Here is a 17,500-nt window from a genome sequence, read left to right as displayed (position 1 = left end):
ACACTTGCCCAAACCCTTGTAAGTGTATGTGGGTATATATATATATATATATATATATATATATATATATATATATATATATATATATATATATATATATATATATATATATATATATATATATACATATATACATTCTAATAAATAAGACAATTTTTTAATTTTTGTTAAAATCATTTATTTTATAAATACGTGTTTTGACTATATCATAGCCATCATCAGTTAAAATATATTAAAATGGTTAAATCAAATTCGTAAAATTAAGTTGAATTAATAGAGACCTTAAGGAACTAGATTGAAATTGTCATTTTTACATGTTTTATTTGTTTATTGATAGTGGGTTCTTCCCACTCTATGTACATGCTTTCTTTGAGTTTTAATATAAATTTGCTGGAGACCGAATCCAATATTAGAAAATTAGCATGATTAAAACTATTAAAACAGCCTTCATTTGAGTGAATATGTTTATAAATGTGTGAAATTTTATTTCTTTTTTGGTGCTTGATTATTCGTGTCTTTAAATGGCGAGTAGTTTCGCCAATATAACAGGGTTATATTGGCGAAACTACTTGCCATTTACTATTTATTTATATTTACTATTTAGTTATACCATTTACTATTTATACCAATTATTATTTATAATGCTGTTTCATCAATAGCATTATAAATAGTAAAATCTTAAAATTAGTAAAAGTGATATAAAAATTTTATACCATTTTATAAAAAGCTGGTTTTTCTCCGTTATATGATTTGAGCCATTTATCTTCAAAAATTTTTTTGAAGATAAATGGCTCAAATCATAACAGAGAAAAACCAGCTTTTTATATTAATGAGAAATATGGGAAAAAAACTACAAATTAACTATCAATTAACAACAACAACAACTATCAAACAACAACAACAAGATATAAGACTTTTTTGATTGTGCGTCTAAATTTATGAATAAAATAAAATCAAGCTTATCAATTAACTTTTTTGTGTTAATTGGTATAGAATGAGTTATAAACATCCTGTAAAAAAAAATTACTTTTTTACTAAAAAATGTACTCTAAAAACTACTCTAAAAACTCTACTATTTCACTTCCTCTATTAAATTATATATCAAACATAGCGGTAGCACTTTTATTTTATTTTTACTTTAAGTATTTTCTTACATATATGTAAAAAAAATGAGTGAGTCTAAATTTATGAAAACCACTGTATATATATATATATATATATATATATATATATATATATATATATATATATATATATATATATATATATATATATATATATATATATGTATATATATATATATATATATATATATATATATATATATATATATATATATATATATATATATATATATATATATATATATATATACACACATAAATACATATTTTTTCCAAAAAAATATGTATTTATGTGTGTGTATATATATATATATATATATATATATATATATATATATATATATATATATATATATATATATATATATATAGATATGTATATAAATATATTTCCAGTTTCTCTTCAGCACAAAATGAGTAAATATTCTAATAAATAAGACAATTTTTTTAATTTTATTAATAGTGGGTTTTTCCCACTTTATGTACATTAATTGATTTTGTCAAAAATCTTTATATAAATATGACTTACCTGGAATTAGTTAATCATTATTTAATAAATAAACAAAAGTTAAGTTAGTTTTGCAAAGTTAGTTTTAAAAAGACGCGAAAAATAGGCAAAAGACATATCACTCAATGTAAAAGATGGCATATTATTGCTCACATCAAAGAAGGTACCAAAACTAATAGAGAAATCGCCAGGTTAATTGGAGTTTCTGAGAAATGCGTTCGGACAACAAAGCAAAACTTTCTTCACACTGGTGGTGCCAGCGAGAAAACGAGGCCAGGTAGACCCTTTTCAACCACCAGAAAGGACGATAGTGCCCTTTTTAGAGCTGTCAGAGCTAATCCAAGAATTAGTTATAAAGAATTGACCACAGAATTCAATACAACACAAAATATATCCATTTAACAGAGCACAGTCCGCCGAATACTTATCAAATACAAGATTGGAGTCTACTCTGCTTTGAAGAAACCGCTCCTGTGTCCATATGATAAACAAAGGAGACTAAAATGGTGTCGTGAAAGAAGGTATTTGGACAATAGAACAATGAAAAACCATTATGTGGAGTGATGAGAGTAACTTTAAGCTTACCAATCGCAAATCTAACATAACAGTTAAAAGAATGGGTAACGAAAAGTATTACGCCAGGTACATTTGACCGACTGTACAAAGTGGAGGACGCTCGATAGGAATCTGGTCATGCTTCAATTACAAAGGTGTTGGTATGTGGCAAACATACACCAGAAGAATCAACTCCAGAATATACGTAGAAGTAATGGAAAACAACCATAATTCATCAATTGACCTGCTTATGCTCAATAATAAACTATGGAAACTTCAACAAGATGGCGCTACTGCACATACTGCATACTATACAAAGGAGTGGTTCAATGATAATAATATCAAGACGATACCGTGGCCTCCATACTCACCTGATTTGAACCCGATTGAAAACATTTGGGCTTGGATTGACAGTAAATTGGCAAAGGTTCAAATTTCCACACTTGGCCAGCTGAAGGACGTCCTTAAGGAGACCTGGTATAGGGTCACAGAAGCGATGTGCAAAAATCTTGTTAAGTCTATGCCTAGAAGAGTCCTTAGTTGTAGTAAAGGAAAAGGCGGATACACAAAATATTGATTGGTTCATAAATTATGCCTCCTATCGTGCTTCTAAATTTATGAATAATTTTTTTTGTCTTACCTAATTATTACTTATTATTTGTATTTTTTTTTGTAAATTTTGTATTCTGTATGTATTTATCTAATAAATAAAAAAAAACTAAACCGAAATCTTTTTTCGTTATTGTTTTATCGTTAAAAAACTAAAAATTTCTATTCTCAAATATGAGTGCGTTTAAATTTATGAAAACCACTGTATGTACAGTGGTGGCCAAAAGTCTTGGAACAAAACATTTAACGACCAAAAAAATTTATTTTTGATCTAAAGTATAAATTTTGAAAGATTGATGCTTTTGTTTTTACATAGCAATATGTTTATAGTTACATAATTGTATATTACGCAATTTATTATCGTTTTTTATTACTCATAAGCAATTTATCAGCTATATTATGCCAGAACTTTCACCTAAAAAAAGAGGAATTATTGCTGCATTATATGAACAAGGTTTAGTTCAAAGAGAAATATCTGAAAAGCTTGGTTGTTCATTATCAACTGTAAGTAGAACTTTAAAAAAGCATAAAGAAGAGCCCCAATTAAATTTTACTTCAAAGATGAGATCAGGCAGGCCCAGAGCAACCATCTCAAGAACTGACAAATTTATTGGCCGGATCAGCCATGCAAATCCACGGCTATCTGCACACGAGATTTCAAAAGAATTTTTTATTGAGAAAAAAGTAAGTGACCGAACAGTTAGAAGAAGGCTTTTGGTTGATTTCAAAATGAAGGCATGCATGCCAGCAAAAAACCTTTTTTATCATTAAAAAACATAAAAGATCGAAAAACATTTTGTCAGCGCTATAAAAATTGGACAGGAGAAAATTGGTCTAAAGTTCTTTTTTCTGATGAAACATGTATTAAACAATTTAATGTTACAAACAACTTTGTAAGAAGACCAAAAAACTGTAGATATATGCCAAAATATACAGTTAGCAGTGTCAAGGCTCCTATGTCTTGTATGGTTTGGGGTGCTATTTCTGCCAAAGGACGTGGGCCATTATGGATAATGCCCAAGAATACCACAATAAACAGCAAAGTCTATTTGGATGTTATGAAGGAGAAGTTGCTACCTTTCATGCAGATCTTGAACTGCACTTATTTCCAACAGGATGGTGCACCATGCCACACAGCCAAAATTGTAAAGAAGTGGTTTGCTGATGAAGGAATTCAAACCCTTGAAAATTGGCCTGGGTCATCACCAGATCTTAATGTTATTGAAAATTGTTGGCATATTATGAAAGTAAAAGTTGCTGCCAAAAAGCCTAGATCCTATAATGATTTAGTTAAAGCAATCAAATCAGTGTGTATCCATGAAATTACACCAGACTATTGTACAAAACTTGTTAACAGCATGCTAAAACGTATCCAAATGGTAATTGACAATAACTATGCTTCCATTAAATATTGAACTTTTATCATGTATGTGCATGTACCTATCATCTTTAAAATTGTTATAAACACTTATTTTATTGACAAAAATAAAAAAAATTACTAATAAATTATTTTTCACACAAATATATTGATTTCATAAGATAAAATATGATGTTCCAGGACTTTTGGCCACCACTGTATATATATATATATATATATATATATATATATATTATATATATATATATATATATATATATATATATATATATATATATATACATATGTAGATGTATATTCTTATATATTATTGCAAAACGGAACTTTAAGCATTGAATTGAATCTCAAATATATTCACCTAAATATTTGTGAATCAAATCTCAAATCTTATAAAAGTTAGTTTTTTTACTATTTATAAAAACATATTGAGCTAACTGTGAAAAAACAAAGAAAAAATTTTTTTATATTTTTTAGTATTCTTGTGAGCTATATTTGACCTAAAAAGATGTTTTTTAAACATCTTTTAAATGTTCAAAAATGTCTTTCGGGACCAAATGCTGCTGGGCAGAGGTGTGAAATTGAGCTAGAATTTGGTACACAGTGGTTTTGAACATTTTACTTATGATTTATTACAAAATATGATTTAAAAACTGCTGCCATTATATGTAGAAAACTAGGAGTTAGAAGTTATAAAAGTAACAACATTCTAATAATTTTAAAAAGTGTAATTTTAATAATCAAAAAGTATATAAAGGTAATGTGGGAAAGTTTATAATGAAATTACCTTGATAAATAAATAGTTTATAATGAAATTACCTTTAAAATTCAAATTGAATCAACTTATTTTTATTATAAAATATTTATAAGAGATTTTTTGAGGACTTTCTAATAGGAGAGATCTCAGGGTTATTGAGATAATAAATGATGTTCTTTATTAAATGTTTATTGAATAATAAACATAAATTTTTGTTAAAGAAGTTGTAGTTTTTTTGATTAGTTTATGATATATATGTTGTGGGAATTTATAATGAATATTTTACTTGGCATAAAGTTGCAGCTAACTTTTATTGTATTCTGATTTGACATTATTTAAATAAATAAAATTTTTTGAAAATCTAGCCTTAGGCAAGCCCGGAGCAAGGGAGTTGAAAAGGGATCGAGAAGGGGTTGAGTTTCAAGGTTCAGTTGGTAATTAGAATTTTATAAATTAAAGAAATTTCTTAAAACTTATATTTTTACTTATATGAAAATTAAAACAAAAATTAAAACATAGAAGGAATGTCTTTGCAAAAGGTGCCATCAGAAAAGGTCCCATCACTGTTTAGCTACCTATGAATAACTAGCTGATTTTGAACAAGATCTGCTGTCACCAAAAAAATATGATGAGACTGAGTCATCAATAAAATATTTTGGTCAATTAAAAAAAGTCATTATTGAATACCATTCATTATCATATAGATTATAACACCAAAAAAAAAAAACTTTTTAACGATTATTACTGATTAGCCATTTAAATTTGATCAGTATGGTCAATTGGTGCTATTATTTAATTTAACAAATTTAACTAAATAACTTAAAGATTATATTTAGTAAATTAAAAGATAACTATACACATGTAACTTTTATATGCCAACATTTAGAAAGAAAAATAAGTGAATAAATCCCTCCAAATATAAATAAATAGAAAAGAGAAGGATGAAATCAAGCTAAAGAATTTTACAAAATCTGCATAATTTAGCTAATAAGTAACACATATAAGCAACATTAATATAACAAATATTAACTAGAAATGCAAAGAAATTTTAGTTTATTTCATTAAACTTTTGGCATAATTACTTTTAGTTTCTGTTTTTTTTTTTTTTTTTAAGTTTAAGTTTTGTTTAAACATAAAATTTTTTTATTTATAATATAACACATATTACAATGTTGAAACAATGTCTAAACATTGTAATATGACTTTTTATTTATAATATAACACATATTAGTATGTTGAAACAATGTTTCAAAAAACAAAATAGTATTTTAAATTAAAAGACGTATATAGAGTTTTTTTCTATCTATTGTTTATAGAAAAATTCAACTCACTTTAAATTTACTAAAAATGTCTCCATCTTGTCATTGTTATTCAGCAAAAAAAGTTGCTATTAAGCAAAAAAATTGTTATTAAGCAAAAAAGTTGTCAAAAAAGTGCAAATTTAATGCTTTTTGGTTGCAAACCTACGCAACGAACCTTGAGAAAGCCACTGCGCAATGAAACAGTTGAGTGCAGTAGTACTAGGGATGTGGTGGGAATCGAACTTGGAACTTCTGGCTACTAAGCAAGAAAACTACCACTATACCACTATCACAGTTTTTTCTATATATCTCATAATTTTTTGTATCCCATAATTGTTTCATAATTATCCAATAAATGTTTCTTTTCTCCACAAAAGAAAAGTGTTGTTCTTAGATGTTGTTTTTTGCCTAAAAAACCTTTTTCCTAAAAAATAATTTATACTAAACTTATAATTTTTTTTGTATAAAAACTTTTTTTTTTTTTTTTTAATTAATAAGAAAGTAAAAAACCATTATCAGGGGTACTGTGAACTTACCATTATCAGGGGTACTGTGAACCATTATCAGGGGTACTGTGAAGCAGTTTCACTTTGACTTAATGTTGAATATTTTTACCATTTTAGTTTAAAAAAGTTTTGAATATTTTAAAGCAACTAAAACTTTTGTTTTGCAAGAAATAAAACTTTAATTTATTTTATATATAATATACTTATGAATTATTTTATATATTATAGATAATAAATCAAGTAACTTAAAATTAGTAATATGTAAATTTAGCTTGGATTCTGAGTTTTGATTCACATTTCTGATTAAAGATTTAATATCCAATTTGGTTTTCTTCGTGGAAAAATGCCATCACACTAGTGATTCAGTTGTATGATGGCATCATCAAACAGCCCTTATTTAATTTTGTTAAATCATTTGACCTACCTAACACTATGCAAAATCATGAAATCAACATCCAATCATGGCCAATCTACATACTAGACAAAAACCTTCTAAAGAGTATTGCAAACAAAAAAACTATATCCTAGATTACATATTTATTAAAAATTTCCTTTCTACAACGAGTGGCAAATGATAATAAAATGAATCTTATTACAGCCAAATGTTACTTAAATTTAAATATGAAAGTTTTTTATTTTAGACAAGGCACAAGCCAGACCATAAAAAGGCAAAATTCTCAAATTCATACAAATTCTCATACACATAACTCATACAAATAACTTCCCTTTTTTTTTTCAACATCTTTGCTTCCAACAAGGCTGCAAGCAACCACTATTAGAGTTGGAAGTTACTGTACTGTTGTACTGGAAGAGAAAGATAAAGATTGTAGAGTAAGATAACAATTGACAAATGACTTAAAAGATTGCAAATTATATGAATCAGGAAAGCAAGATGAAGCGAATTCTAAAGAACTGATGCTTGAGGAAAAAAAACTAGAGGAATAAGAGTTTTTGGAGCATTTAGGAACAGTCACAGAAAAAGGATGAGACTAATTGAATGACAAGTAACACGAGAATGAATTTTAGTATATTAATAATTTTAGTAGATGGCACAAGAGATGCTAGCTCTTCAGAACAGTGCCCATTATAGTATTTGTAGAAAAGAAAAATAGAAGCAACATTACGACGATGTGATAATGGTTGGAGGTTGGCCTTACTTAGCATCAATTTTAACACACGCCTTAAATTTGACAAACAAACCGCCTTTTAAGAAAAGCTGGTATTGATTCATATGATACAACCTAAGATGTTAATCTTTCAATTGATGAACATCTTGATGTTGTATGTCTTAGCACACTGAAATCTTAAACAAACCAGACTATCCAATCACATTTAGTTCACACAAGAACAAACATTAACACTAACCCTTTAAATTCATCTAATCCACAAATTTGAAAATCTTTTTAACACATGTGTTAAAGCAATTCAACCTGTGGAGATCAATTATGATTATTGTTGCCGATACAATAAGTTTGAATACTGGCAAGAAGACAGGTGCTGTTGTTTGACTGCACCAAATGTTTAAGAGAAAGAATACCACAAACCCAAGTACATTAGTTGCCAACACCATATGCTGGATCACATTGTTTGCGTTGCCATGGACAATGATTTGATTTACCATCTCACTTGTGCCTTTTGTCACCACACTGAGATGAAAGAGATACCCTTCATAAAGTTTCAACAGATCCTTTGGCATCTGTTGAAACTTTATGTAGGGTATCTCATCAGCAATGCACACTAGAACTCTTGAGCTATTCTAGCCCTTCTTGCATTCATTCTGATGCCTGTAACCCAAAACAGGCTGTGTAAAAAATTTGTTAATTTATTTCCTACTTGTAGGCCAACTATTGGTTTAGCACTTGATTGTTCCACGCTGAAAATTTTGATGAACTATCTGCAGTGCTTAACGACTGTCCAAAAGGTCTTAGATGCTTGCAAAACTACTGGAAAACATACGAACCTCCAATCAACATTCCCAAAATAACCAGTGCTGTGAGCCCGCAATCAAAGTTTTGCAAGACCTGTATGACTCTTACCGCAACAAGGATAACCTCCCACTAAGATTCATCCTTTCCAATGACATTATTGTAAATAATTGACTTCCTTGTGTGTTTAATGACCCTATAAAATGTTGCATGTATATGACTCTAAAGTTTGAGTTCAATTTTGTAACTGCTTAAAGGGACCTCAAAAATTAGACAAAAAAGCTAATAAATAAAAATTTTTAAATCATTTCGTACATGACATTTTTTTATCAAATCACCTTGAAAGTAAGATTTTAATGAAAGTTCATTAAATTATGATACAGGGAAAACTTGTTTCTATGTATCATAACTTGATGAGCTTTCATTAAAGAAATGAGAAAGGAGGCGTTAAAAACCAACTTTTTTTTTCAATTATTTAACTTTTACAGTTTAACTAAAACAAAAGTTACAAATAAAAACTTCATATTTGAAATAGATTATTATTATTTTTCTTAAAACATTTTAAAAATCTTTTATTTGTTTTATTACAGTTTAGTTTTGGTTCAAAATGTTATCCATTTGATAAGTAATGATAATTTGATAAATTTAAAAAAAGTATAGAAAGATTGAATATTTGATTTGTTGAAAGCCATAGTAAACATAAAACCCCTTATAAAAAAATGTCATTAGGAAATAAAAAATAACTATCATAAGCTAGAAGTTTATTCTGCTTTATTAAAAACACGTTGGCGTTTTTTTTTTTTCTTTAATTAGTTTCTAGTCTAGAAACAAATTTAAGGCGTATTAAACGATAGCCAACCTTACTAAGTGTAATAATTATTTTACTTTAAATTATAATTATTTTAGCCACATGTGTCTTTATTTTTTTCCAAATGAGGCTGTATAAAATTTTCTTATCTGATATTTATTAGCTAAGTAACACTTTAGTTGTGAGCAATGTAGCAGTTCCCATTAACAAAAAAAGATCCATAAAATCATCGTGATTACAGGGAAAACATTTTTAGAAACAAGAAAAAATTATGCTAAATAGTATCAATTTTTTCTTAAGTATTTGTTATAAATATTATATTTTTGTATTAACTTTTATAAATATCATTGAGGAGGTAATTTGAGCTTAAATACTTGAGTAACCAAATCTGGTGTATCATTTGCAATCTGACCTGGATAAAAATTTTCAGTCATATCACGCCATTTTGGATTGAAATTAAAAGTAATAAAAAAATCTGTTTTTGTTTTGTTACTTTCTAATAGTTGTTACAAGTTTCATTTATTTATAACTACAATTTCATACTACTTTACAGTTTAAAAACAGTGCTTAAGCAAAGCAAAAAAAACTATCAACAATTTTTTTTTAAAGAACTTGACTTTGATAAATATTCGTCTACTACTCATAAACTTGTTCAACATTTCTAATAGATGTTCTTTCTATGATTAATCTAAAAAAATAGCTGATAATGGAAAAACTTCGAAAAAGCAACACTATGACACTAAAAAGTCATTTATTTCATAATCTTTAAAGTCTAATGTTGACTCTTCCCTCTTCTTAAGGAGGATAGGGGGTTGGGAGAAGGGCGACAACCCCCTTCTCACACTACCTGTGAATTTGGCCCTGGGTCTTGCCAATCAATGATTAGGCAATACTTTAATCAAAACAGTACTTATGATTAACTTAAATAATTTAAATTATTTAAAAGTACTTTATTTATTTATTTTTTTAATCAAATATGATAAAAAGTTTAAACTTAAAACACTTTATTTTCTTGAATTCATTTTTAATTTAAAAAAAATTATTAAACAAACTTTTTTTTCTAACAAAAAATCAATTAGTTCACAATTGTGGTTAAATGCTTTTATTTATGATCAAATACCTTCTGAATAAAACGTCACATAAATGACATCAAAAGATAATTTAAATATTCCAAAAGACATATATATATATATATAAATATATATATATATATATATATATATATATATATATATATATATATATATATATATATATATATATATATATATATATATATATATATATATATATATATACTTATTATTAAATATCTTTATACCTAATATATATAATATTATATATATTTATTATTATATATATTTATTATTATATATATAATAAGATATTTTAATAAATAAAAATATAATAAGTATAACTTGTATAGAAAAAAATATATAAAAATAATAAATAACAATAATTTGAAGGAATAATTCTTTAAATAAATCTGAACAATTAGAAAATATCTTGCTAACCTTTGCATTCTTGGATTCCACAATCTTTGACTATATCTTGTGTTCCATAACTATTTACTCCAGGACACTTACTGATATCTTTAGATACACAAAATCGCACAATAGCTTTAGTACATTGTTTTCTCCAATCCAGTACACAATCAGACCAATCAGACCATTCACTCCACCCAGATTTAACTGTAATTCAAAATCAAATTAGATTCATTTTTTTACATGGGCTTTATTAACTAAACTAGTTAATGAATTACATAGATATTTTATTTATACTTTGTTATTATTGAATTATGTTTGTATTGTATTATGGTACTTTTTTTTGTTATAATGAGTGTAGCTATTATTAGATTTTACTAGTTTTTCAAATAAATAGTATGAAAAAATATACTTGGATAACATACAACTTGAAGTTTTTAACTCCAATGATGTTTGCAAGCTTAGGTTTTACAAGTTCTGATGAAGTATTTGATACTAAAACTACTGAATCTTACACATCAGGATAAGGCTTGTGAAGCTGTGACTTTTTTTTACAGCTTAGCTTAGCTAATGGTTTTTCCTTCTGAATATTTTCCGTCAAGCTCTCCAATAATTTCACGTAACTATAGAAGATGTATTTTAAATGTGTTCATCTAGTCACAATGTCTATTACTGCTTCAGTAAAAAATACATTTGAGTATATTAGAATGTCTTTAAAATAAAGTCATATGCAAATATGCTAATTTATTTTTAAAAAACATATGTAAATTTTAATACTTTAAAATGCTTTAGTAATTTTGTGAAATTCCATAACAATTGGAGCATGAAAGGTTTTTACAACCTTGTAAATATGTTTAATACTTATATGATAAAAAAGTCCTTCATAGTATTCGTTCATAGTTCATAGTATTGTAGTCATAGTATTGATACTTCTATGATAAAAAAGTCCTTCATAGTATTCGTTCATAGTTCATAGTATTTTATTTCATAGTAAAAAGTCCTTCATAGTATTCGTTCATAGTTCATAGTATTTTATTTCATAGTATTGGCAAAGCTGATGTTTGTGTTGCGATGTTGACAATTAGTTACCATACTGCTGTTCAAACTACTCAGCTTCATCAACTTTACTAAGAGTATCTTAAATACACTAGCTTTATATGATGTTGATACTGTCTTCATAGCGCTTCTTACCAAGTTTTTCAGAAAGCTGTGTTTTAATGTTGAGATGTCTTGATTAATTTTGATGAAAAGTTTTCCACTCAAATTTTCTTTTAAATTAGGCTGCTTATTTTCAGCCAAAACTCTAATTTGGTCACAAACATTCTCATGACTTACCTTGCTGAACTACCTAGCCATATCATATTTTGATACTTATATCTTTAAAAAAATTGTCAACAACATGTTTTAGTTCACCGTGTTATGTAAACATGTTCTGGTTCGCCGTTATTAACAACTGTTTTTTTATTAAAACAAAAAAGTTAAGTTAAGATTACTTATGGCATTAAAAGCAAAAACACTTCTTAACTGAGGCATTTGTAAAACATCAAAAACACTTCTTAACTGCCACATTTATAACAGCCACATTTGTGAAACATCAAAAACACTTCCTGCCACATTTGTAAAACAATTTTATTATCATTAAAACAATTCGAAAAACTAGTTATGAATGATCAAAAATAAAGTTTTTATTGTATTTATAATATTTAAAAATAAGGCACACTTTTAGCAAATTTGAATGTTTTGCATTGATTTGTAAGATTTGAAAGCAGGTAATTACAGTAGTTTTTTTTTTAAATTATTAATAAAATTTCTAAACCAAATTAATAATAACATATAAACATTTTTTTAAAGTATATACCAAAAATGATAGTGCTATTTCCTGTTATGTTACATAGTTCATGTAGTTACATAATTGATGCTACATAATTCATGTTGCAGTTCTAAATATTTTAATTTTAAGTAAAATGTTTTAATTATAAAACAATATTGAATTGTTACTAATTGTGATAAAAACATTTTTGAAAATTGAGAGCTGCAAGACTTTGCTGCTCCAACAAAAAGTAGCAGCTTTGCGGATCCATGGCTCTGGCTTGGCTCAACAAACCTGATCAGGATCTCATGATTCTTATCCTTTGATTCCAAAAAAAAGATTTAGATTTCCAATTTAGCTCAATCGAAAAATATAATATGATATTTATATATACTATATTATGTTTTAAGACCTTATCCTGTATGCTTTTTACATAACGAATTTGCAGTTGACATACAGATATATGTATGTCAACTACCTTCATTTTCACTACCTTCCAGACTAGCTGGAGTTCAGAGACTTTCAGCAGTTGCATAGTTCCAATGAAAGTGCATGCTAAAATTGTTTCCAGGACTAAAGAAAAAGGCCTTTTTGTAGCAGAATCTTGCAATAGATTTTTCACTACCTTTCAGACTAGCTGGAGTTGAAAAAAAGTTATTTTCAAAAAAAAAATTTCATTAATGATTTTTCCATATGCACGAAAAACAGTCATCTATCTAAAAGCATAAATTTTTATTTATTTTTCACCTTATTTTTAGTTTTTTATTTTGAAAAATAAGTGTCAAAATTGTGTTAAGATTTGCTTAGATGCGTCAACAGTCAAACTATACATACAGTTGTTATGACATCAATGATACAAATTATGTTAGTTATTAGAAGTTTCAGAGTTCCAGCAAGTCTGGAAGGTAGTGAAAAATCTATCGCAAGATTCCAGTACAACAGTCTGCAAATTCTACAATAAAAACAACATACATGTATATGTTATATATACATGTATGTATGTATAACATATACATATATATATATATATACATATATGTATGTATATATATAGGAGTATATATATACATACATATATGTATATATATATATACTCCTCGGCGCTTACGGAGACATGTTTTTTTTGTTCGCGTTTTGCTTTGTTTTTTTCCTATTCCTATACTATTTTTATCATAAATATAATTATTTTTTAATTTTTATAATATTTTTATTTATACATATTTAAATTTAATTTTTTATTATAAAAACATGTATATATTTATTTTTGTTATTTTTATTTATTTATTATATATTATATTCCTTTTTTATTTTCATCTATTTACAAAAATGATTATTTACAGTAATAAAACCATATTTAAACCTTGCTGTAACCCTAACCCTAAGTCTGACCTTGATGCTGACCCAAACCAAACTCTCAGCCGATGTAGCAGCACTTACCGGCGAGTCAGGCTATTTGATAGTCGATGTATATACTTTTTGTTCTCTATAAAAGTTGCTTACAAGGAAATTTTTTTGAAAAAAAAACCGATGCTTATGGGTGAAAAAAAATTAACGGGTACACTAAAATGTTCCTGATCAGGCTAACGTCCTCGTAAGTGTTTGTTTTTTTGTAAAATCTGTCCTTGTAAGTAATACTATAGGTGTATATATATATATACACATGCGTATATATATATATATATATATAAATATGTATATATTTATATTTATGTTATGTATGCTGTTGGGCTATATATATATATATATATATATATATATATATATATATATATATATATATATATATATATATATATATATATATATATATATAATATATATATATATATATAATATATATATATATATATAATATATATATATATATATATATATATATATTAGGGTGGACTGAAAATAAAAAATTTTAACAAATCAAAAAGTGCCTCTTTCTAATACTTGGCTTTTGATCTGTAAAACACGTTTATGAACAAAAAAAGTCAGTGGTTACCAGTTTTAGCTGACCCACTTGGGTTTAAGTCTCAAAATATAAAATTTTTGACATTTTATGGGTTAAAAATGCAAAAATAAGTCATAAATAAATTATAAAATAAGCTACAAGCATCAAATACCAAATGATGCAGAATAAAATTTAGAACATTGTCAAAGCTGCATGTTACAATAATATGCAGCTTTGAAACTGTTCTTAAACTGGCTTTAGAAACACTCTTACATATTCATTCAATCCTTCCCCATACAAAATCATCTTCTTCACCTTGAAAGTCTTTTATGAAGCCTTTTAAATGCAAAATTTTATTAACATCTTTCCTTCAGACCTTGAGCAAAATAACTGTATTTGAATCAGGAAATTTATTGATTTTTTGAATCACATTAAATAGGTTTTTGGGACAATCAGTTGAAGATTTTTTAATCTTAATATTAAACCAACTAAATAGCAAAAAGCTTTAGATTTTTAATTGGTTTAGAAATAGATACTGCAAATCTTGAAAATTTTAAAAAGGTAAAATCATCATCTATGTTCCCTGTGATTACACCCCAACAAATGCATAAGCATAGTATTGGTCAGTCTATAGACATTAATGACCTTATTGTCTGTTATGACAAATTTTGGATTTGGAGTTGGCCTTAACTTGGCAGCACCCCATTTGGAAACATTGCCATTCAGCTGTGAGCCAATGGCTAGAGAAAATTTATCTTTTCCTTTAGTAGCTCCATCAATTTCCAATTAAACTTGCTTTAAAGGTAACTTTTAGATGCAAGATACCTTAAAGGTAACATTTAAATACAAAATGCAAACATCCCACTGTAATTGAACTCCTAGAAAAACTTATAAATATTTGATAGAACCACTTGAATGACCAATATTAACATTGGTTACATCTGCCTATACTAAGTTCAGTTTTGTTTGAAGCTCTGTTCCTAATAGTTTTTGAATATTCCATGAGCTACATCTATTCCACTTTTCGGTGTTATGTGATCAAAGTAAAAGTCACCTGAAAATAGAAATTTCTAATAACATAGATACAGAATGTTTTTTTAAATATAGGTACTTTAGTTTTCATAATTTATAGATGCTTGATTGGAACATCAAATAATTGATTTGATTTATATATAAATCCTGCTGCATCTGTTTCATATTTTTTTCCTCTATTCTTTTTGTCATAACTCACATGTTTATAAAATTTTCAATGTTACTGCTGAGTTTTGTTTTAATTGTAATGACATTTTAAATAAACATAATTTACCCATAAATTGAATAGTTCTACACTAACATCACTATAAACACTGTTTTTAAAGTAAAGAAATCTTTCAATCACTTGCTTTAAAGTGGGAAGTTTTCCAAAAAGAAATTATTTTAACAGTTTAAAGCATTCATCCAAAATATATTTATTTGATTTATTTTCTATTTTTCTTGTTGACATCTTGATGACATTTACTTAATAATGTATTTGAAAAACAACTAAATAGATAAGAAAAGTTTTTTTTTCAAAAGTTTTTTTAAGCTTTCTGTAAATAGCTTTTTAAGTTTAGATGTTACAAGAAAATGTCATAGGATAAAAATTCCTACAATTAAATTTTGCATCTAGTGTAAACTATATACACAATAAACAAATATTTTATAAAGAATTTAAAGATTTGTAGTTTTTTTTAGTTCCTAGTTTTTTTTAGTTTTTAGTTTTTTTTAGTTTTTAGTTAAATATAAAATCTCTTTAGCTTTTTAGTTTTTTACATAACATTTTAGTATTTTAAGTAACCTCAAGCAGGTTGGCTAAAACTGATAACTACATGGTTATTTTGTCAGAAATCTCCATGTTGCATCAAAAGCCAAGTAATTTGAGGGAACACTTTTTATTTTTAGGTTTTAGCCTACCCTAATATATATGAATACCTATATATATAGATATATATATATATATATATATATATATATATATATATATATATATATATATATATATATATATATATATATATATATATATATATATATATATATATATATATATATATATACACACTCAAACCTCTTTTTATGCGGTCCTTTTTTATGCAATACTTTATTTGCGCATTTTGTTTTATGCAATTTTTTTTGTGCGATCTCATATAATTTAATTTTTGAACGCGCAATAATTTCTCGATTTAATCTCAACGATTAAAATGTATAATATGTATGTAACATGCAACCACAAATTGCGTTACAACGTCAACTTTTAAATATTTTTTATATAAGAGTTGAATTGAATTTTTGTGTAGCAATGCAAAGAGTTTTTTTATGCGGTCCGTGTCTAACTGCATAAATAAAATGTTTTTAATATTGTTTTGAAAACTATTTTTTATAGGTACTCCTGAAGTTTTATGTGATTTTTTTTATGCATTTTCTTTTATGCGGTCCCTATCTACCGCACAAAAAGAGGTTTGAGTGTATATATATATATATATATATATATATATATATATATATATATATATATATATATATATATATATATATATTATATATATATCGCCACCTCAAAGCAAGAACACACCATCTAGGTTTTTTGTCAATTTTCATGTTAGAACATAAAACGCTCAGTTCAATTAAAATATAATTGAACTGTTTTATGCTCTAACATGAAAGTTGATAAACATGAAAATAATTAAATAACCATCTAGGTTTTTTGCTTAGTGAAGAAAATTTTTCTCCAAAAACAAAAAACCTAGATGGTGCATTCTTGCTTTGAGGTGACGATATATA

General features: G+C 26.3%; 1 protein-coding gene across 1 annotated transcript in view; it reads right to left on the bottom strand.

The window, feature by feature from the left end:
• Nucleotides 1-17,500, bottom strand: part of LOC100201110 (uncharacterized) — a 34,684-nt gene that overhangs the window by 14,260 nt on the left and 2,924 nt on the right. Inside the window, exon 3 of the mRNA XM_065810676.1 lies at nucleotides 10,983-11,159. Coding sequence (XP_065666748.1) covers nucleotides 10,983-11,159 — 177 coding nt within the window. The remainder of the gene's footprint in view (nucleotides 1-10,982; nucleotides 11,160-17,500) is intronic.

Source organism: Hydra vulgaris, chromosome 11 (genome assembly GCF_038396675.1).
Source record: "Hydra vulgaris chromosome 11, alternate assembly HydraT2T_AEP".
Classification (NCBI taxonomy): Eukaryota; Metazoa; Cnidaria; class Hydrozoa; order Anthoathecata; family Hydridae; genus Hydra; species Hydra vulgaris.
This window is presented reverse-complemented; position numbering and strand designations above follow the sequence as displayed.